This window comes from Lepidochelys olivacea (genome assembly GCF_965140295.1).
Source record: "Lepidochelys olivacea isolate rLepOli2 genome assembly, chromosome: 2".
Classification (NCBI taxonomy): Eukaryota; Metazoa; Chordata; order Testudines; family Cheloniidae; genus Lepidochelys; species Lepidochelys olivacea.
Genome location: NC_140412.1, coordinates 247,832,831 through 247,856,736, shown reverse-complemented (window position 1 = coordinate 247,856,736; position 23,906 = coordinate 247,832,831). Strand labels below are relative to the sequence as shown.

The following is a 23,906-nucleotide window of genomic DNA, read 5'->3' as shown; positions in this document are numbered from 1 at the left end:
GGTCTGAGGTGGCTAAGGCATGCAGATTTTAAAGACCAATAGGTCTGACCTGCTTTAACCCTTGTAGGAATAATAGCCATTCATTGCCCTGACATAGTACCTTTCATCTGAGGCTCTCTAAGAGCTCTACATATGTTAACCGAAGACTCGCCTCATCTCTGTAGGATATTTATTATGGCCATTTTACAGATGGGTACAATTATGCATGAAGGGCCAGCTTAAGGCTGCAGCTATATAGGCCCATGCTTAGGGCCCTAGTTCCTAGAGTCATGTGAATACATCAAAATATTTTTCGTTAAAAAACAAACAACATTTCTAGTTCTCATGATCATGAAGAAAAGCTTGAAAAAGCAACTGGAGTGTAGCCTGTGCAGTGATGTCTGCCTGAATCTGGAGAGATCCTGAAGCAATAAGCCTGAGGGAGAAGAACTGTCCCATGCATCCCAGTGCGGTGTTACTTGTGCCCTAACTGATTAGGAGCTTCTGGAATGAATCACTTTGACACTCTGTACCTCAGAATAGCACTCTGGGACCACCATATTCACCCCGGTGCTATGGTTATGATATGTGTTTGTACAGTGCATGCCTTGTGAGGTATCATTTCAAAAGTCTTGATCTGTTGAACATGAGTATCCTGTTGCATTGTATGTACCCCTTGCTGCTGCCCCTCTTGGCAGGGAGAGGGTGCCACTGTGCCAGCTGGCCTTTCTGGGATGGAATGGGACCTCCTCCGTCACATGTCCCGGTGGGGCCAGGAATATGAGGATAGGGATCAGGGGGCATGTCATTGCATTCCTAGGGCCCCGTATTGTCTTACTCTGGCTTTGGGGACATGATTTGCCACTAGTCACATAGTGAGCAAATAACAGTCATAGTATCCGAGGGTCTGATTGATCATTGTCCTGGACCTTGTGCACTCACTGGCTCCTGGCAATGTGTGTGCAAAGAGCTGCCATTCTGATTTGGTAGCATTTTACACCCAGTGACTTTGCACTTGTGCAAATGACTATGCAACACACAGGACCATGGTGGATTGAACCCAAGGATTTCTGAGGTCTGCTCCCCCTGCTCCACAGACCTCTGTGACTGACAGTTGCATAGACTAGAACCTATGTTAGCCAGTTCCAGGCATGTCTAGTTTACAGATTCCCATAAGACCTCATACTCAGTAGGGGTTGAAAGGCAGCTTGATGTGATAGGCTTTTATGAGGGCACTGTCTGCTTCACAAACTAGTGAGGAAATACGTTGTGCCTGGAGTCCAGTCGTTTGAATGGGTCTGTTTTGGAGCAGAATGGTTCTGTTTTGGAGCAGAACAAGAACTGGAGATTTTCACTGCAAAGAAAAGGAGGACTTGTGGCACCTTAGAGACTAACCAATTTATTTGAGCATAAGCTTTCGTGAGCTACAGCTCACTTCATCGGATGCATCCTGTGGAAAGCGTAGAAGATCTTTTTATACACATGTATGCATCTGAGGAAGTGAGCTGTAGCTCACGAAAGCTTATGCTCTAATAAATTGGTTAGTCTCTAAGGTGCCACAAGTACTCCTTTTCTTTTTGCGAATACAGACTAACACGGCTGTTACTCTGAAACCTGTCATTATGCAAGGCACTGCATTTAGCCGTATGGAGTGGAAATCTATCAACTGCATGTTGCATCTGAGGAAGTGAGCTGTAGCTCACGAAAGCTTATGCTCTAATAAATTGGTTAGTCTCTAAGGTGCCACAAGTACTCCTTTTCTTTTTGCGAATCTTTTTCATGTAGCCTAAACAAATGTCATGAGTTGGATTCTGCTCTGTTCCAGTTGGGGTGACTGCTCTAGAGGGGGCTATCCACATAAGGTCAAACTCTGCTCTGTTACCTCTGTGGTTGCACAGAACGGAGTTTGACTATGTGGTTCGCCCCCTCCAGAGCAGTGCACTGGAATTTTTCTATTTTCCTGCCACACTGGAATATGTAGAGACCAGTTACTATCCCAGAGTAAAGTAGGGGGTGAAAATTTCAGTGTCAGCAATAAGTAGACTATTTAGAAACCCCAAAATAATTAAATAAATACCTTACTAAAAAATGTCTGAAGTGTTGCAGCATATACCTCAAGTAATAGTAAAGGGCTCTTCAAACAGATTCACTGTTAATGGAGAGCTAGAGTTGTTGGTTCAGCTAAGGAAAAAAGAGTGCTGACCCACAGTAATAAAATTCAAATGCCAAGGCTAATGTGGTAGATAGTTGTTTTGCCTCTGGCAATACGGACTCCACCTCTATTTCCCTGAGTCAGTGCAGCTGCATCAGGGCCAAGAATGGCTTGTTGTGCAAGAGCTACGGGTTCAAGTGAAATGATGTCTCTCAGTTATAAAGGTGAAAGTGCATCAGCTGAAAGCAGATCAGCTGTGCAGTGTAGAATCACTAAGGCTTCTGTTATTGTAAGGAAAAAAGAAATCCTTGCAGCCATCAGCACTTGAAGCCCTCCTGTCGACGTAGTTTTGTCTGCACCGGGGGTTAGGTAGGTACAACTGCGTCACGCAGGGGTACGGATTCTTCGCATGCCTGAGCGATGTAGTTATACTGGTGTAAGTTTGTAGTGTAGACCTGGCCCCTATTACAGCAAGCAGCACTGGCTGAGCCTCAGCTCCAGCCAGAGCTGCCAACTCCGTGGGTGCTCTGGGGCTGAAGCACCTATGGAAAAAGCCCAGCCACGTGCCCATCAGCTGGTCAGCAGAGGGTGGGAGGCATTGGGGAAAGGGGTGGAAAGGGGGCAGGTAGAGGCAGAGCGAGCGTTGGGCACTGGTGAAGGGGGTGGAGCAGGGGCAGGAAAGGGCGGAGCAGGGGAAGGAAGGGGTGGAGGGAGGGGGCGGGGCCTCAAGGCAGATCACCCACCCAGAAAAATGAAAGTCGGCACTTGTGGCTCCAGCCCTTCAGTTTTGATCACTATTCACATTATTTATAAGTTTGTGTCTCTGGCTGTTTTGGCCACTCTGGGTATAATAAATGTATCTATTTACATGGGGCTCCTCACCATAACATCCAAGCACCCTCTTTGGGCCAGGGGACGGGGCGGGGAAGGGTGCTAGATTATTACAGATTCAAAGGACATTTGTTCTGGTGAAAAGGCTAAACTCTCAAGAATGTGACCATTTTCTTGTAGGGAACAGACCAGCTTTTAAATGGCCTAATGGAAGTAATTCAGTCTTGAGCTGATAAAATAGAACAAACTACACCAGCGAGGGATGAAATTACCCGGAAAGCCAGACTGGACAGAGTATTTGAGCAGAACAATTTCACTGACGAAAAGCCAGTGATTATTAATCCTCTTTCTCCAAGGCCACGTTATTTAGCTCATAACCCTTGGAGTTGTGTGTGTGCATGTGTGGATTGCAGGTGTTTTGTGGGGTTTCAGCAGAAACGCTGTTGGCCCTTTAAGAGAGCTGACTTTTCATCTAGCTTTCCATCTGAACTAGTGTATCCATGCTCAAGTTGAAACCAACCAAAGTCATCAGGGTTAAGGGCTTCAAAGTAGACACAGAAGTAATGAATCAAAAGGTTTAAAAAGCTCTTACACTGCCATTTCATTCTTCAACACACGAGCATGCCTATCAAGACTTAACCGGAGCAGAAGGACTTATTTATTTTATTTGAGAAACAGGCACTTCACTGAAGCCCTCTATTAAGACAATATATCAAATTACTCCAGTTTTATGTTGTTATTTTCCCCCAAGTTACAGTTGGAAAAAACTTCAGCTGTGCTTGAGAACACTGTGGTGCATGCCTGTCATGCTAGTATTTCTCCTTTCCACTTAACGAGATGAACCCCAGACTCAGGGATTGCTTTGCAGTTGTTTTCAGCAGCCAAGTCATGTCACTGCAGCTGCCATGGATGGGTACAAATAGCTACATTACTATGGAAAATAGGTTGGAACCTGCCTACAATGAACATGGTTGGAGCAAAATGGCTTAGAGTGGGATAATGGGGAAAAACATGGTGGGTGCTGAACACCTCCGGCAGCCCTGCTATCAGCTCCCCCCCCCACTCCTCCCCAGTGCCTCCCGCCTGCCTGTGGGCTCCACAGATCAGTGCCTCCCCCTCCCTCCCAGCGCCTCCTGGCCGCTGCGAACAGCTGTTTTGCAGCGTGCAGGAGGCTGGGAGGCAGCGGGAAGGAGCGGTGATGTGGCGCAATCAGGGGAGGGGGGCCGAACTGGGCGGGAAAAAGGCGGGGTGGGCCTTGAGGGAAGGGGTGTTGTGGGGGGCAGGGCCTGACGCAGAGCCGGGGGTCAAGCACCCTCCAGCGCTTTAGAAAGTCTGTGATGGGAATTACAGTGGCATCTGAGGTAAGCAGGACAAACAAGTTAACAGGAACATAAGAAAGCAGCTTATGGGAGGACAAACAGCAGGGGAGAAGATCTTTATCTGGGAGTACATAAGAACGGCCACACTGGGTCAGACTAGTGGTCCATCTAGCCCAGTATTCTGTCTTCCAACAGTGGCCAGTGCCAGGTGCTCCAGAGGGAATGAACAGAACAGGTAACCATCAGGTGATCCATCCCTTGTCATCCACTCCCAGCTTCTGTCAAACAGAGTATAAGGACACTTCAGAGCATGGTTTTGCATCCTTGCCCATCCTGGCTAATAGCCATTGATGGACCTATCCCCCATGAACCTATTTAGTTCTTTTTAGAACTCTGTTATAGTCTCAGCCTTCACAGCATCCTCTGGCAAAGAGTTCCACAGGTTGACGTAGTGTTGTGTGAAAAAAATACTTCCTTTTGTTTGTTTTAAACCTGCTACCTATTAATTTCATTTGGTGACCCGTAGTTCGTGTGTTCTGAGGAGTAAATGACACTTCCTTATTTACTTCCTCCTCACCAGTCATGATTTTATAGACCTCAGTCCTATCCCCCCTTAGCTGTCTCTTTTCCAAGCTCAAAAGCCCCAATCTTATTAATCTCTCCTCATATAGAAGCTGTTCCCTACCCATCATAATTTTTATTGCCCTTTTCTGTACCTTTTCCAATTCCAGTATATCTTTTTTGAGACCAGGGTGACCAGATCTGCATGCAGTATTCAAAAGGATACATTTCAAAGGTTTACTGGACTGTAAGGAGGGGGGGAAAAAAGAACTTTGGTGGTCCATCCATGAGGGAGCAGAAAGGACAGCACTTTGCATCAATGAAAGCTGGATCCTGGCCCTGGGAGCTGGTGACACTGAGAGGTTGCTGTAGGAAAGACAAAGATTTTAGCCTGCTTAAGTTATGTTTAGTCTCTTAGAAACATTTTATTTTTTTGTTTTGTTTCCAGTGTCTAGTTTAATATCATTTAAATCGTTATCTTTGTGAATAAATGCCGCTTTCTTTTATCATAAGTAGAGCTCAATCCTGTAATATTGAGCCAAGTGTGAATTCTTAGTTAAATCAAACAAGCTGGTGTGTGCAGTCTCTTTTTGGAGATAGCAAACTTGATAATTTCTGTGAGCGACTGGTGGCAGGGGCTGGCTGTTCCAGGCAAATGCCCTTCCAGGGTTCACCAGAACTGGGGTGCACCAAGTGTTACATTCAAGGCAAAGTAAGGACTGGCAGAGTACTGAGCAGTTTGTTGGGGGTGGGTAACAGACTGGTGTGACAGGGAGCTGTTAGCCAGTTAGTCCCAGGAAATCTCTCTTGCTGAGGCAGGGGAGGTTACAGTGACCTATGGTTCTGGACACCCTGAGAAAGTGTCACAACCAACACAACACCTAGTGTGGATGCAGTTATAACTGTGTGAAAGGCCCTTTTACCAGCATAGCTTATTCCACTTCCTATATAGGAATAAGCTGTATTGGTACAAGCACTTTGATACCGATATAATTGCACCCACGCTAGGGGAGTGGTATTTCTTTAACTATACCGATACCAGTTACAACAGTGCAACTTTTCTATGTAGACAAGACCTAAGACTTATAACTACCGAGAGTCTGGACTTTTTCGTTACACGGGCAAAACTCTGACTCCAGTAGGAGTTTTGCCTGAGTTAGGAGTTTAGACTTGACCCTCAGCGACTTGGTACTGTGGCAAAAACTTGACTCTGAAAGTGTTCCACTATAGCCATCATTCCGACCTACATGCCCCAAAATGCAGTTATACCACCAGCAAAATCCTGGCTTAAAAAGAAAGATGCCTTTGTGGCAAAGGACTAGCTATGCAAAAGTGTCTGAAATCACGAGCCTCTGGGGAATTTTGCATTCCTGTGAATCAAAAATGACCCTCTGCCCCCTCCAAGTTTTGCAGGAGGGGAAATCACTCCTTGCACTTCTGTATATGTTAGATTTCACACTTGTACTGAACAGCAGGATAAAGAATGTCTCTCTGGACAATTTTCACTGTTTCTTACAATCCCATTCAGCACCTAGCTACTCTGGCAAAGGACACTTTAGACATGTTTATTGGTGAACAAGATAGTTAAGTCTGTGGACAAAATAAAAGTTTTATAATGCAGACACTGACAGTCTTGCCGTGATATGTGACACAGCTGTGATTAAAACAGTAACCCCAGTTGTAACCTAGAATGGTTAACATTAGAGATTGATTCAGTTCATCCTTCTCCCGGTGCAAGATTGTTCCCATCACTTTCAGAACAGAATCCAAATACATCCAGGATGGATAATCTCTCAATACAACCATTTAGCTCCCATGAAGCACTGTAATTGGGCATGTCAAAGGGAGAATATATTGACTATTGAATAAATAAAGAGAATATGATTTCTAGGCCACAGTGAAAAATAACAACCAAACAATAAAGAAACAATTTTACTCGGTGTTTTATTCACTTAACAGAAACATTCACTTATCAGGTATCACTGAAGTGCAATTTACAGAACTGAGCAGCAAATTCACATATGTAAATTCAGATTTATTTTCTTTTGTTGTCTTTTTTTACAAATATTACAAATTTACATCCATTAGTACAGTATTGCCATTCACTCATGCGTGTTATGTACATAATCGTCATTTAAGAATTACTATTGAGAAAGTTGTCCTTTGCTTCAGGAAATACTGCAGGTTGGTAATTTGTGCTGCTGGGATGCAGTGCACACTATATTGATGCATATAATGAGGAACGGTAGACAGCTTGGGCCAGATTCAACCATGGTGTAAGCAGGTGCGACTCCACTGCCTTCAATGGACCTATCATATGCCTACTTATAATGGGGTTCAAGTTCAGTCCTCACTGCCTAAATTAGGTCTGGCAATCGAATCCAGGATTTTTAAAATTTATTTGCTGCAGCAAAGGCTAGATCAGTCCACCCCACCTGTCTTGTCAGCCTTAAAGTAACCAGATCCTTCAGTTTGTTATCATGTTAGCTCTGACGCCAGCCCCTGCAGCTCTTACGCATCCATAAGGTTGGAAACATGCTGGGGCTGAACCTAGGTGGTTTAAAAAGAAGAGACTGTCTTGATGTCTCTTGTGTGGCTAGGTTGGGTTAATTAACGTAGAGAGACCCAGTAGTTCAAGAAGGAGTCCCCAGTACCCTTCATGAGGAGGGGGTCAATTTAAATGACAGAGCCCCAGTATTCTTCATGCTGGGGAAGTCAGACTCAACAGAACTGGGCCCTTTCAAATGCTGGCGGCCGGATTTTAACCTTGCTAATGCACTGACCCCATCGTGCAAAAGTGCTCAGCTCAGAGTAAGGGGTGGAGGGAAATTCTGTCTCAGGGTGCTAGAATTCTTCCCTGAGCTACCTGGGACACTGGGGGCTATATACCTTCAAGGTGTGCTGCATGAGCCCATCTACACACCAGCCCCATGTCAAGCTGGGGCAGGGCCCTGGCCCAACCCCCCATTGTGGTGGATTGAGCCCTTGGGACTAAAGGAGGGAGCAGATCCTATGCTTTGTCAAGTGCAGCGACTGTGTAGTTGGGGCCTGGCCCTGGAGGAGCCGATACATGGGGGTGAGGGGACTCCCTTTGCCCACCCTTCCCTCATTCATACCTGCTTACGGAGCAGCCACAAGCTCTGTGTGTAACTCACTACACAGACCTGTACCCTGCTACCTTCACAAAGTGGCCCCCTCTGCACTGACACAAAGCTGGCAGGCTCTGGGCCTGATCCTGCTCTCCTTGATGTCAATGGGGCCATCTTCTATCAACACCAGCAGGAGCTAGGGTCAAAGCCAGATGGGAAGGTAACACAGGGGAATGTTCGCCATTCAGAAGTGCAGATGGAATCTCCAGCAGGCGTTTAACGTTATTTTGAAACGTTAAAGGTAACCCTGGAATGGGTCATATTAACAAAGTGGTTACCACAAAATATCTTCTTGCCCCTAACTTATTGAAACAATTTCAGGTTATTAAATATAGCTACTCTAAGGACTTTTTTGGTAGTTAATATGGAATGTATTATTTTACTGGAAAGGTTTCCATAAGGGGAGAGCTCTGCTTTATCTAATTTAAAAAGTCTAATTTATCACAATAATTTTTATACAAGACACGATAGCTACATCTTGTAGTTTATAATCTAAAAATAAGATCTCATCAAAATACTGTAGCTAGTCTATTGTGGGCATCAATAACAATGTATTTACGGCATATGGCTCTCCAAACATGATAAACGCTATACAAAGAGCATCTACCTTTATTGATAGGAACAGTTTCCTGTGTAAAGGAAATTACATGGAAAAATATGAGCTAGGTGTTTGTTTGAAAAGTAACTCATCTTGACTGTTCTGAGGAAATACCTAGACAATTATCACAAATCAATGGCAGGATGTTATATACAGATTTAAAGAGAATCACTGGAATAAAAAGAAATGTTGTTATATACCTGCAAATCCTGTCATTTAAAAAACAAACAAAAAAAAAACAAAAAAGAAATACAGTGTGTCTGACAGTTAGTTCTGTAGTTGGACTATGGAAGTTTAGATCTCCCATGCCTTTGTTTTCCTTACATTCTGATGACATGAAATGATTCATAGATCAATAATAACAGACTCAGTCCTTCCTTTTGAAGATATGATTTAGCAGATAAAAGCTATTCTTCTTGTAATACAAAACAATCTGCATTTCAGACTGCAAATGAATGTGTGGTCAATTTAATAAGATTATTTAGTACTTACATAAGACCAGAATCTGAAAACCCTTTAGGAGTCTCCAGGAATTAAAGATTAATCTTTAATTAAAGATTACGTCATATGATGAAACCTCCAGGCATATATCAGACCAAAACTGGCAAGCCTACCTTTCGCATGTTGAGTAAATCCTTACTCTGGGGGTAGTCATGTCCATTGTATGGTTTCAGTGGGACTATCTACAGCCTAAAGTACTACTCAATATAAGTGTGACAGTACTTTACAACCAACCATTAATTAAATAATTTATCATCACAAGCTCCACATGGGGCAGATAAATATTATTATCCACATTTGACAGATGGAATAATTGAGGCAGCAAAGGACCAAATTTCAAAAGTGGTCTCTAATTTTCGGTATCTGAGATTTTTGTGGGTATCCAACATCAGACACTCAATAGTCGATTTTTCAGAGGTGCAGAGGACCCTCAGCTCCCATTGACTACACCTGGAATTGTGGGCTTCAGCACCTCTGAAAAATCAGGCCCTAACTCTGTGTAGTTTGCAGCTTCCAAAAGATGAGGCACCAAAAACTTCGGACCGTGGGTGAAAGTTTGGTCCTAAGTGATTTGCCCAAGGACACAAAAGGAGTCAGTGTCAGAGCCAGGTTTAGAACTCAGGAAATCCTGACTCCTAGCACTATGCTCAGATCTGAAACCAGGAAACACGGTTTAAAAGAATCCCTGTAGTCAAAATTAAGCAGCTGACTGAACGATTTTTGCATAGAGGATACGCAACTCCTTTTTGTGGATAAATATGCTTGTCCTGTGACTCCCTGTCATGCTGTGGGTATGAAGGTATTTTCATTTATTCACTTACTAAAGTATCTTCCATCATTCAGCAACATTATTGCTCTGATGGTGTTGGGGGAAGATAAACTCAGTGCTTAATTTGTGCCAGGGCTGAGCCCCGGCATCTCTAGGCTTGGCAGCTCATTGCCCGAGCATCTCAGGACTTGCCGGGTCAGTTATGAAAGTAAAAAAAATGGCTTAAGCCCTGGCACCTAATTGCTTGAGCCCCGGCAGCTCTTTCATTACAAACTGAGCATTGGATCAAACTGTATTTTAAGTCAGATGCATGGCCTGCTGAAGTCTGAAATGCAGCTGCTTCCTGAATAAATAATAATAATCCTGTGTACTACAAACAATGAACAGCAGTGTCTTTGTGAGAAACTTTTTATAATCTGGGCATGTAGATCTGTGTAAGGGGAGCAGTACGAAAAAGCAGTTTCCTAAAGTCAAGTTCAGTGCATTAATCGAATACAGCTTATGTTTATGTATTTCCAATACAGAATTAAAAGAAAATATTCTCATGGAGGTTGTTATTAAATATTGAACTGCATCCATTCTATCAGCCCACACATCCTGCCTATCCTTATCTCCAGTTGATGTGATCCGGTCATGTAGTAAAGGTGTCGAATGATTTATACAGTTAGTAAAAACTGATCTTGCTCTGGGGGTTTCTTCACCCAGGTGCCCAGACCTGCTTTCTGAAATGCTTTAAACAGCTGCTGCTTGACAGCCTGGTACGTCTGAGCCACCAGTTTAGCCTCACTGTACATTGATGGCATGTCTCCATGGCTTGGCATTCGTGTGCTCAGCTGCAGAACAAAATCAGAGGAGAGGGAAAAAAATAAAAAAGCAAATCAACAAGCTAGCAGAAACAGGAGACTTCAACAGCCATATAATCTTCCCCTCTACATTTCCTAAGCAACAAACTATCTCTGGGCTTTCTCTGTTTGCCTTTGATTTGCAACAACAAAACACTGAAGGTATAAGGCACAAGACATTGTTCCTATCTTGAAAATGTGGAGCAAATGCAAAAAAAGGAAAACAGTTTTTGCCTTCCTGAAGTGGGTAAAACCAGCAGCAAATATAAACCTGCAAATCACTTGGTGTTTTTGCAAAGAAAAATCTGCTTGTCAGTTAGGGTGCTTAGTGGAGGAAAAAAAACCCCACCCTTTATGAGAATCCGAAAAGAAGAGGACGTGGTTGGTTTCAATAAAGGAAACGGAGCAGTTCAGAGCTTGAGCCAGTCAAACTAATACCAAGAGACAATACGAGGAGGATCCTCCTCCCCCCTTCCTTTAAATCTGTTATGATAAAAGATGCTGCGAAACTTGCATAGGATAGGACAGTAATCAAGCTTCGGGGATTTATGCCAGAATGTATAGCTGAGAAGCTATCTTGTTGAGAGGGAACATGGCTAGTTCAACACAAGTGAACGTTCTGAGGTAAAACCTGAAGCATCTGACAGAAACTGTCTTAAGAGACAAAGACACATGTCTGCAGTCCAACAACCACTCTGAGCACACAAACAAGAAGAAAGCACTTTTGTGTTTCAGAAGGACTAAATCTATGACCTTCTCCGATCTGCCGAAGTCTTAACACAGTCAAGCCAACAGTGAGTCTTTGACATTATATGAAAAGAATCAAGGTCTAGAAAATGCCTTAGAGCAGGCATACGGGTGAACGTCTAGTGCTTACAACCAGCGAAATTACATCCTGTAAGAAAAACTCCCCATCAAAGCACAGGCTCCAGGAGCATACATCCCGGAGAGAGCGACTAAAATGCAGGCTGAAGTGAGCTGGTTGAAGTCTGATGGAAATCTCTGGGCCAATGTTACTCATTCAATTTAGTGGGAGGTTAATGGTTTTATTGCTATATTCAGCCAAATTCAGCAAAGGGTCTAAATACGGGTGCAAGTTACAGGCCAGGTGTGTGTTGACCAGAAAACAGGTGGAAGTGGCAAAGCAGTGTGCCAAGTTACGGCTCCCGTTGCTAGTAGTGTGTTCCAGACTCCTGCTCCTTGCATTAGTTTAAGGGGCTCCTCCTGCTGCCTTTGGGGAGGCAGGGATTTGCCTAGGGGACACTGCAGTGCCATGATCAGCACAAACACAGAGCTTTATCAGCAACAGGCATCTTGCTCATCAATAAACCAATTCAAAGTGCAAACTGCCCCCATGCCCCCCCGGTCTCTCTATAGTGAAAGCTCAGAGTGCTGAGTCTGGGCCCCTGCCACCTATGGCACCAGCTGCTATAGTCCCAGTGTTGGCCTGGACTTCTCTGCTGGGTCTCAGCTGCCCCTAGATCAGATTCACCGGTGAACCCCTCACCCATGGGTTCTGGCAGTACTGCTCCCTGCTCTCCCTCTCTATTGGCCACAGCAACATACAGCCTAGGCTGCTCGCCCATGGGGACACAAAGGACACCATGCATCCACCCCACACCGTCCCTCAGTCACTGATCCAGGGCCTCCTTCCCTTTGGGCTCTGGCTGATTCTCATGTGTATCGCAGTGCAGACTCACCAGGGCCACATACCCAGACTGCTCTCTGGACCTGTGCTCCAGCCCAGAGCTAGCTCTCAGCCTGCTGTGTTCCTGTAGCAGCAGCTGTGACAGCCACTGTTCCTGCCCAGCTGATGCCCCAGCTATCCCTTCATCTTCCCAAGAGACCTTGCCATAGGAACTTGGTCCAGGATTTCCTTCCTTCTCCCTACCCAGCTTCTGTTTGCAATCAGGGCTCCAGAGACCTACAGCATTCACAGTACTTCTGCTGTTTTGTGGAGTGGGAATTCACACCCACACAGTGAGGCTTTACACCTTCATATAGTGGGGTGGTTGTGGGGATTGCATGCAAAATGAGTGTAATTTACAAACCAAAGGGATATAAAGGAAAAGCAACTAAGAAGAGGCTATAAGAAAAAGGAACACCACTTCCCCTTCACCACATGTCTTCCAAGTGGTTGTGGCTGCTGATTGTCCCCAACTTCTCCCATCCTGCAGAGAACGGCAGGATGATTCTTGGCAATCAGTGCTATAACGACCAGGAAGCAAGGAGGCAAAGGATATATAAAGGCAGCATCCCCCTTAAGCCTTTCAGTTTCCTTTGTCTTCTTGCCTGGAAGTGTGGACCTTAGCTCTCAGCTCTTTGAACCCAGCTCTTGCTCTTCCTCTAGCAACTCCTTCGAAGAGAAGAGCAAGGTTGACTCAAAGAAGAGGGACAAGATGAGGAAGGAGCAAGCAGAAATAGCCACAGCTTAGTGCCTATCTGGTGATCCTACACAGATTGTGCAGTTTCCCAGGTACAAAAGGATTCCTGGAGAGCATCCTCCAGGGGAAGAGAGAAATCAGAGGGAGTCATTCAGGGGATCCTTTACCAATTGCTGTATTGACAAAACAATGGGAAAGGGTGGCCAGCTTTGCTGGGACAACCAGGGTATGGAGGAATAGTGGCCATTTTAACTGAGGGAAACCTGTGGCTTTAATTCCATTAAATATAACTGCTGTGGAGTTTAGTGGGAGTTCTGGGCACTCCGAATCGTGCAGGATCGGGTATGTCACTTGTAAGAATTTGAAATGGCATAAGAGGTATTTACCAATATTAAACAACAGTCACAATCAGAGCCCAGTTTTCAAATGTGGGTACTCAGGATGGAACACAGAAAACCAAACAGCCAATTTATGTGCACCCAAATCAGGAACACAGTGTCCTATTTTTGTATTACAAATTTGAAAATGGAGCGTTCCACTATCCAGAATGACCAAGGTGGGCACTTCCCTTTGAAAACTGCCTGGATTATTGCAGTACAACTTGGGGTGCTATTTCAGCTGCTAGGTCTCTCTGTGCTCCTGTCCACTACAGCTAATGCCATCTCAAGTGTACATGACTCCCGAGGATTTCCCTCAGCTTTCAGTCTCCACTAACGAGGAATACTGGGGCTCCTTGGAGGCTGTCATCATTACACTTAGACTGTCAAAGAGGGTGGCTATAGAGTAGGGATCAAGGGATCAACCTGTCCTAGGGACAAAGGCACAGTCTCTGTTCACAGATGCTCCAGCCCTGAGGAGCAAGAAAGCAGAGCTCTGAGTTCTCCCTCACAGCAAGGCTGAAATGCTATACCACGTCAGATCCATGGTTGGGAGCTTCCAGCAGTCACATGGCTGACTCTGAGGCTGTACCCCCAGTAGTTTACAAGGCCTACCTTTCCATAAAGCTTTGCCCAGCGAACATAAAACGTGTGCTTGCAGAGCCGTGAAGAGCCCCCGCAGGTCCTCTTTCCCGTTGTGGCATTAATAACCTCGGGGTCCGTGTTACCCACTATCCAGTTCACACTGAAACTGGGAGATTTTCCTGGTTGCCGTCCCTCAGCATTACTCACTCCTGTCAAGGGACAAACAGAAGGGCAGAAGAGCATTAATATCAATGGCCCCAAACTTTCACAGCCAGCAAACGTGGGCCTTTGTTTGCTGAAATATCTCTGTGCAAACATTTACCTACTGTGCACTCTGATATTGTTATTATTGTCTCTTAACCGCCACCTCTTTAGGGCATACGAGGATGGAATAATTCAGCCATTCCTGTAGATTCTTTTTCTTGGCAGACAGACCTTATGTTTAGGATGGGGAATGCAATTACATAGTAATGCATGGCAGTGAGCAGCGTTATAACAGCTGAGTGAACGAGGCTTCCTTTAACTGGCTTCAATGTAAAACACAATTTTTAAAAAGAACTAACAGGCAGCCCCAATAAACACATCTCTTCTTAAGAGCTCCTCCGGGTGGGGACTGAGTTTGTCCAGTAAGTAGCACATTGAGATCCCAACTGGGCCTCTGGTTGGCAGGGCAATAAAAATGTGACATAACAACAAAATATGGGGTTTTAGCCCACGATAGCTTATGCCCAAATAAGTTTTTTAGTCTCTAAGGTGCCACAAGGACTTCTTGCTGTGTTAACAAAATGCGTGTCTCTCAAGTTGGCATTTACCATGGAAAGGAAGAGATCTTTCCTTTGACACTTAGACCCCAAGTTGATAGGGGCCTTCTAAATACCATCGGTCATACAGATACATAATATGTACAAACACCTTAATAAGAAGCCGCCTAAGGGACAGTCATCACAACCCTTTCCCAGGCTCACAGCACTGACTTTGAATTCACAGGCCTTTGCCCCAAACACATAATGTGGGCAGGGTAACAAAGGTCAACACTCCTGTCACTCCACTGACTACTGTTATACCCCTGGCATGGGGGATGGTCACTACTGCAGACACAAGATTTTGCCCTATCCTTGAATGTATCTCAGGCATTCCAAGTTCTCGGTGGATGGCACATGGCTATCCTGTGGTGAGTGTGCAAGTCATATGGGTTACCATTGTACTTGTCTAGAAGCTACTGCTTCTGTCCTAGACAACTCATCCTTGTCCCACCATGTATGACTACAGGTTTCCTACTAGCATCAGTGCACAGACTCTTGTGGCCACACTGTGTCTGGGTGTTTGTTTGCTTTATACTGGAGATCTTTGTGACCAGACAACATTAGAGGTGACAAAGTAGCTTAGCTCCCTCCTCATGGCAACTTCTGCATCTTGTTCTCTTGTGCCTTGAGGCACAAGGAGCCAGGAATAGATCAGCAGCAGAGTCAGCCCAAGGAAATAAGAGGAGTAAGGAAGGTGCTGGGTTTATTTTCCAGCACAATATAAATGGCATGAAAAGAGCTTAGGACCAGGATGCTCAATAGTGACTTTTAGGTGCAGTGCTCCAACTTCTGGGTCTGATAGTGATACCCCACCTGGAAAAGAGATGGTGGCCTGAAGGATATTTGGAAATGCAGGGACTTGGCAATATGCTTGGATTCACTTGTTCTCTTTTTCATTGATCTGCCATAGATAAAACTAACCCCACAAACCTGGCTAGAGGAGGCCAGCCTGGTGGTTGGGCTGAAGTGGATTGTCCTACTGGGCAGGGGTTACCTTGGCAATAGGCATGGATTGGAGTCCAGGAATGACTCTCTGTTTCCAAACTGAAGCCTGGCTAACAGACAATCTGCCCTTCCCACATGCGTGTCAGGCTACAATAGTGAGTACAAACAATGATGCATTGTTTTTACAGCTTTTTGGAAAACTCCATTTATTATTTTTGATAGATTACAACAATGAATGTCACTGTGATGCATAGCCAGAAATCATCCTGCAAAATAAATAACCCTCAAAAGACAAGTGGGGAGATAATGTTTGTGTTTTTGTGTATTTACATATGTATGAGTCCGGTCGACAATGTAATCAACAGTCCCTGTCTTTGCTGTATTCCGATAATTCAGAGATCAAAAGAACATCTTAGCATTTAAATGAATTGTAAACAGGAGATATCTCTGTATTCATCTTTCTTTGAAATGTATAGCAAATAATCTGTGAATGGTGGAGGAACAAGCAAATTGCCTTATATTAATTCTATAGCTAAGTGCCAGTGATGGACCTCCTTCAAAGTCATCCTAATTACCTTTTGTTCCCCGAGGAACGCCCAACTTGTCAACGAGGACATGAAATTGTATAAAAGGTCCTCGGGTCCTGATTCTGTCATCTCAGATCTGCTTAAACTTCATCGGGGGACGTTTGAGTCACAAGACTGAGGTCCCAGCTATGCTGGTACGCCCTGAATATGACATTTGGACTATAATCTATGAACTATTTCTGAAAGAACTCTTTGCAGTTACTAAGCTCACCATCTCTGCTATGAATCTGAACCTCAATGAACTGAACACATGTCTGTATGTATAATGATCTTTTAACCCTACTCTCTCTTTTTTGTTTTTTAATAAATATTAGTTTAGTTAATAAGAATTGACTGTATCATGTATTTGGGTAAGAACCGAAATATTCAGTAACCTGGGAGGTAATGTGTCCGATCCGTTGGGATTAGTAGTACCTTTTCTTTTATATGATGAAATAAGATTTTCAGGAATCTTCATCACATTTGACTTAGGTACTGGATGGAGGCCTGAGGCTGGATCACTTTGAGGGAACTGTATTGTTTGGACTTCTGAGTAACCAGTAAGGTAATAAAGAAGCTCTTTTATGCTGGCTGGGTAAATCTAGGTATTGGAATATCCACCAGCTTTTTGGGGATTGTCTGCCCCATTTTTGCAGTTCACCCTAATTGAGTGACCACAGCTGGTCTCCACTGGGACCCTGGTCACAGTCACTTTAAATTTATATCTTAGCACTTTTCAGCCATTACTATCAGAGTATTTTACAAGGGAGGAAAGGAATCACTGTCCTCATTTTACAGATGGGGAAACTGAGGCACATAACTATTAAAGCCAATACTTTCAAAACTGTCCACTAATTTCTGGGTTCTGAGCTTGAGACACTGAGAGCCTGCTTTTCAGATATGCTGCACTCCAGGAGCTCCCACTAACTGCAGCTCAGCTTGTGGGTGGGCAGTACTTCTAAACAATCAATCCCAAGGTGTCTCAAGTTGGGCCTCCAAAAATGGGGGCACACAGATCAGCGGCCACTTTGGAAAGGCCTTAGTGCCAAAGGTCATTCAGCAAGCCCAGTGGGGAACAAAATCCACACTGGGATCCTACTCACTGGACCACATTGCCAGTACAATAATAGTGTTGGAGTCCTCCTGCGTGAAAATGCTTCCAGCACTTGTAACATTGGAAGCAGCGCCAGTTCTGCCACTTAAAACAGTTCCCACCCCCCAGCTATGTGCCTCTCAGCAGGACATGAATTAATGTCATAGAGAGCTGCTCACTCTCTGCTCCAAATATTGTCCAGCATGGTTCTCTCTACATGGAAAGAAAGTGTCTGCTAGAGAAAAGGGAGACTGAGCATGCAGAAGGAAAGAAATGAGGCCATTAAAAAACAAAATAATACAACGAAAGTGGTCACACTAGATACAGCTATTCAGTATTTGTGGCTTCTTGGCATGGACAGCATTAGAGGAATGACCAAGATGACTGAACGATCCTAGTTACAGCGCAAAGGCGGCTTAAGAAAGACTAAAATTGAGTCATAATCACACACTGGGTTCGCAATCACTTTCATGTCACATTAATACCAATTGCAGTTTTTTTCTGAGCTAACTGATGAGTCTGCATCTCAAAATCCAATTCACCTAAGCAGTAGAATAAAAACGTCTTTTTGCTAAAGTCCTGAATATCAGAGAACTCCATGGTGCTATTCATTTACCTCCATACAGAACAAAATGCAAACTGATCAGAATCTGGTATTTGACACTTACGCACCAGTCTCTGACAAGATATTACCAAAAAGCTTAATGGACTGAGTGCCAAAAATATGGCAGCAAATGCTCAGCCAGCTCCTGCCTAGCAAAAAGCCACAGGTCATAGAATAAACACAGATGCAGCAAAATCAATGACCAGAGGAAAACAAAAATGTGATTTGAATTAACAGGAGCTTTGCATACATACATTACAATAAATCCCTTAAACAATAAAAAAGAATACAGATCAACCCCAGGCAATCAGTGCCAATAGAGAGTGGTCTACAATAGGGGAATGGATCATAGAAACCCACAGAAGCCAAAACCAAGCTGACATTAAACAATAGTTGAAGCTCTGCAATAACCAGTGCATAAAACAGCACAATTGAAAACAGAAACTAGGGGGAAAAACCTGATATTACTGATGAACAGCCCATAAACCTAAAGGCTGTATGAAGGCAATAGCACATGTCAATGTATGTCTGCCAATCATACGGATAAAATTGAGCCCCCGTGCCAAGATCTAGACATCACCTCTTCACCTAGTCCTGTTACAGTGTCAGTTAACAGTATCAGGTGGGTAACAGGGGTGGTGATCAGGTGATCTCCAGATCCACGCAGAAAGGAATAAATGGCTTGATTTGCCCCACTTGCATACCTGAGAACATCTACAGTGACTGAGGGACGCATAGGCCAGAGTGTTATTTAGCTAATAACTCAAAGTTTTGCACAGTGGATAATTTAATCCCGCATAAATGTTTCCTCTCTGCCTGTGGTACACATTATGGGGGAGTGGAAAAAGTTGGGGATCTTATTTGTAGAGAGGGGAAAAAATGATCTCCAGAGGTATTTTTCTGCGCTCCAGACAGAAGTCTTTTCTGGCAGGATAATTCAGCCATATCCAGAGAGAGGGTGAACTTGACCAGAGACGTGGAAATCATTCCAATCCTTTCTTTAGGGTTATATTGAGCCATTGCTCAGTGCTCGGATATGGAGGAGCCCCAAGAAGGAATTGTGACTCAGAGAATCACAATTTCTTTCCTGCTCCTCACTTGACTGGGAGAGGGTCATTTGCTACAGCCATTTACTGGGTGTAGAATATTCCTCCCTTCGAACCAGCTAGTGTGGGTGAAGCCAAGACTCTCCCTACTCCCTATTCCTCCTGACCCACCTGCTCAGGGGATGAGAAGAATACCACGCACACAGCAGGCTTCTGTTCTTTCCCCCCTGCAGCCGGGCCCAAGTTTGGGGGAAGGGATAGGGTCAGAGAATTTTAACAAGGGGCTCCTGTGGATCAAGGGCATCCCCTCCAGCTCATTAATATTAAAGTCTTTGAAACAAAGTAGGCCAAATTGTGCCCTGAATCACATCTGGTTCCACCCCATTAGAGTCATAGGAGTTGCAAAAGTGTAGCTGATGGCACAGTGCGGTCCTACATTGTTTTACTTAATGGGATATACAGCATTGCCAACCCCAAGCATTTAAATATAATGAGTTAGGATTCCCCCTCAGCCCCTCCCCCTCAATCAAACAACAGTAAGAAAACCCTTTATAACAGGTTAGATCTTAGAAAGAAATAGAAACAAAAAACCCCTAATGCTAGGCCTTATTCTGCTTTCAGTCACATGGTATAAATCAAGAGTAATGCCACTGAAGTCAATGGAATTTCACTTGTGTGGAATTGATGTGCAATAAAAATCAAACAGACGTTTTCTATTGTGATAGCAAGGAATGATCTCAGTTATCCTCAGCTACCAGGACCTTAACTCTTTTCTTCACTAAAATGGTCTATCTTAAAGCATAAAAGAGATAACAAAAATGCTTGGTATCCTCATAAACAAAGGAGACCAATAATTTTTAATCCCTAATTAGTTTGATCTCTAATTGGAATCCTGAAGTTAGAAGCTGCCCGGTTTGAGATTGTTATGGGTTTCAATGCATTCCATGTGCCTTTTTCTAGTCACTCATTTCATTAGCCATTAGTTTCACTGAATACTTTGTCCTCGAAACCTCTCATTTGAGGAAGTCACAGTTTTAGAGCTGTGAAGCACATAACATAAATCACAACAATCTACATTTAATCTGGATTGACACTGGCTCTGTAGTATTTCTGACACTTGGCTCCACAGTATCAAAAGTTTTTAACTAAAGTTAAAAGTTAACTAAAGCAATACAGATCAAATCATCTGGAGAGAGAGATTCCACCCACTACTGCTCCCAGTCTACAGGAAATTCACAGACAGCATGAAGGCAAAGAGGAAGCTTTCCCAAACAAAGACAACTCTCAGTGAAAGAAGAAACCAAGTCCTGTGAGACAAACACAGTTTTTACAAGTGACAGATGCAGCTTTACCATCCTGGAAATGTGAGATTCGCTCACAAACATAAATGTACACTGGGCCAGTTATGCTGCTTTACACCTGCTGAGGCTCTGGCCCACTGTATTTATAGTATAAAGCCAAACCCTTGCGAGTATCATCTGGGCTGGCTGTGCTTGTCACCCTTGTTAGCATCTTATCATTTTTAATCACTTTTCAACCTGTGTGGGGTTTCTTTCTACACAGGAAACTTCCAGTGAGACTTATTAGAAAATGGGCTTGATTCTTATCTCATGTACACTGATGCAATCAGTGGAGTTATGATTATGTAAAACTGATGTAATAACATATGAAATAAATTCATTATGGTCACAATGGATGAAATTCACCCCTGTGCAGAGGTTCAGCACAAGACCTATGAACTATGTAAGTCCCACTTAAACCCTATTTTGAGGACTTAGTTGGCTTAAGTGTGTGATGGCCTTCTGCACAGGGATAAATTTTCCCCACTAAAGGGAGAATGCACTAATACTCTATATGGAAATCACTTTAGAGGCCAATTCTCATTCTAGTGTAGTAATTGATAAACAGGATTTATATAGTTATTAATGGTAGGTTTCAGAGTAACAGCCGTGTTAGTCTGTATTCGCAAAAAGAAAAGGAGTACTTGTGGCACCTTAGAGACTAACCAATTTATTTGAGCATAAGCTTTCGTGAGCTACAGCTCACTTCATCGGATGCATACTGTGGAAAGTGTAGAAGATCTTTTTATATACACACAAGGCATGAAAAAATACCTCCTCCCACCCCACTCTCCTGCTGGTGATAGCTTATCTAAAGTGATCACTCTCCTTACAATGTGTATGATAATCAAGTTGGGCCATTTTCAGCACAAATCCAGGTTTTCTCACCCCCCCTCCCCCCGGCCACACACACACACACACACACACACACACACACTCTCCTGCTGGTAACAGCTTATTTAAAGTGACCACTCTCCTTACAATGTGTATGATACTCAAGGTGGGCCATTAATGTAATCTCAAACAAAATGATGAAATATGTATGGGGATTCCTTATACATTCGTATTAGATAATCTTCTATATTTGTCTAACTATACTGAAGATTTATAAAGCAAATGTTTGAAAACAGGCTAAGCAGCTACCTCTGACATACACACCCTGACAACACACATGCAAGCAGTACCAATCTAATGTGCTAAGCCACAGTGAAACAGCCAATTTCCCCCTCAGCTAAACTACCACTTCTTCAGGCTTAGCAAAGCTAATTTTATCTCAAAGACGCAAACTCAGCAAGAGGAATAAGAAATAGATAAAGGATAAACTATCCAACAGCATTGAAGTGACTTAGGAGCTTTAAGTCACTCCATTGAGATCAGTGTTGCAATGTCAGCAGAGACTCCTGGCAAGTCATTTAAACATGCCACAGTCATTGCCTTGGTATCTCAGTGCATCCTCGCCAACAATCACAGTTCTCCAGTGTTCCAGGAGCCTGATTGACGGGTCTGATCCCGTGAGGTGCTGAGGACCTTCGACTCTCAGTTACCTCAAATGGATGGAAGGCACTCAGCAATCTGCAGGATGTTGTCCACACTTCTCAGGATCAGGCCCTAAGGTAACTTCAGAATAGTTGGGAATCCTGGCTGTTGTCTGAGGCCAATGAGACTTTTTCCATTGATGTCACTGGATTTGGATCAGGCCCTGGCTAATAAGGATTTATTAGGCTATGGGGGGGCTGATGGGGCTACATCCTACCAATAATATTACTACTGTGTAGTGTGGATGATGTACTGCGGGGAATGTCAAATGAGAAAGGGCTCTGAGCTGCGGGGGCTGGTTCTAAGCTGTGGAGATGTCAGGTAGGAAGTGGAAGGATTTTCAGTCTGGGGGAAGATATTTCTGAGCAGGTGGGAGTTGGGCTGGAGGGAGCCTGAGGAGGCCCTGGGTCAGGAGTGGGCTGGGCTGGGCTGGGCTGGGCTGGGCTGGGCTGGGCTGGGCTGGGCGGGCAGGGTTGAGTACAAGGGGAATGAAGTCCATTGGGCTATAAGAGCTAAAGTACTGATTCCACTTTAAGCATTTAAAGCTGTGTAGCATTCATGGCCAACAATAGGCCACTGTAAGAGTTTAGGGCCTGATCCTTCAAGGCGCTGAGCAACTCCTGTGAGGTGCTAAATGCACTCAACCCCATTTGATTTCAGTGGGAACTGTGGGCACGCTGCACCCTGCTGGATTGGGCCTATTGCAGTCAATTGGAACTTTATTATTGGTTTCAGTGGGTGCCCAATCAGACCCCTTATGCATATATTCAGGTAACCCACATGGTCACCCCAGCTATGCATAATGGCAGTCCCTATTGACCAGCAGTCCTTCCTACTGATTATCATTGGGAATAAATTGCTTCCCTGGGAGCCTGCTGCATTAGTTGGATCATTCCTCTGTAGCCAGTGTAGTCTGGAGCAGGGTATTGCTATTGCTCAAAGGAGAATGAGAGGGAAACATGCAGCTTGGATGCAGGGAGGACACACGGTGTAAACAAATGCTAAGAAGTTAACTTTCCTCTTGACGTCCAGCGCAATTAGTGATGGGAAAGGTGATCATTTGTCTTTCAAGCAGGTGTTTGCTTACCACTGAGGAGCAACTGATTATGCCGGTATGAAGCTGGCAGCTGACCAATGTCTTCTATTCTATGGCTCATTACCCTGGAAAGGTGACCAGTGTGACAGAGGCTTCCCACAATAATGCTGTGCAAGTATGTGGGTTCGATGAAGTAACTGAGGAGAGCACCTTGTAACCCCAGAACGTTCCATCTGGAAAAGAAATACAGCAGTGATCAAACATACTGGTACAGAAACAAACCTGTGAGAGACTGTGAGGAAAAAAATGTCAACACATGGGTGAGGGGGACTTTTCCCTTCTTTGGTATTTTGATTCCAGAGATAAACATTTAGGGTCAGATGCTCTACTTGGCTAAGTCCCCTTAAACTGCCCTAAATAGACAGCTGAGGATTCTGTCGGTGTGGAGAGATCTTTGGCTGACATAAAGGTCCTCCTGCTCTAGCATCAGAGTGTGCCGTGGCATGTCAGAAACATGTCGGGGCAGAAAGGGGTGGAGCCGGTGGCCCCTGGATTGGAAGCAGAAAGGTGGTTTAGAATTATCCCTCGCACCCCGGCTCAGTTGTGCCAAGCATAGTAAGACTGAGGATTTAGCTCATTAGGCCTGAGCTAGCACTGTATTACTTCAGCTTTATGTTAGTACAGCCTCACTGATTTCAGTGGAGTTGTTCCTGGATAAAGCTGAACTAGTTAGGGGTGAATCAGGCCCATAGTTTTTCTCACACTGGCCAACTAGTGGAAAACACTAGGACTGATTCTCCTCTCACACTGGTATTAGTCTGGTGTAACTCTGCTGATTTAGTGGAGTTATGTCTGAGTTACAGGGCTCATGTTGGGCACAATCCTTGGAA

General features: G+C 44.2%; 1 protein-coding gene across 2 annotated transcripts in view; it reads right to left on the bottom strand.

Moving 5' to 3' along the window:
- Positions 1 to 8,403: 8,403 nt before the first annotated feature.
- The window catches only part of ADARB2 (adenosine deaminase RNA specific B2 (inactive)), a 434,991-nt gene continuing 419,488 nt past the window's right edge, over positions 8,404 to 23,906 (bottom strand). For both annotated transcript variants that reach the window (XM_084620362.1, XM_084620363.1), the window contains 3 exons: positions 23,068 to 23,249; positions 14,078 to 14,256; positions 8,404 to 10,692 (listed from right to left, as the gene is read on the bottom strand). In XM_084620362.1, coding sequence (XP_084476488.1) covers positions 10,516 to 10,692; positions 14,078 to 14,256; positions 23,068 to 23,249 — 538 coding nt within the window. In that variant the 3' untranslated portion in view covers positions 8,404 to 10,515. The remainder of the gene's footprint in view (positions 10,693 to 14,077; positions 14,257 to 23,067; positions 23,250 to 23,906) is intronic.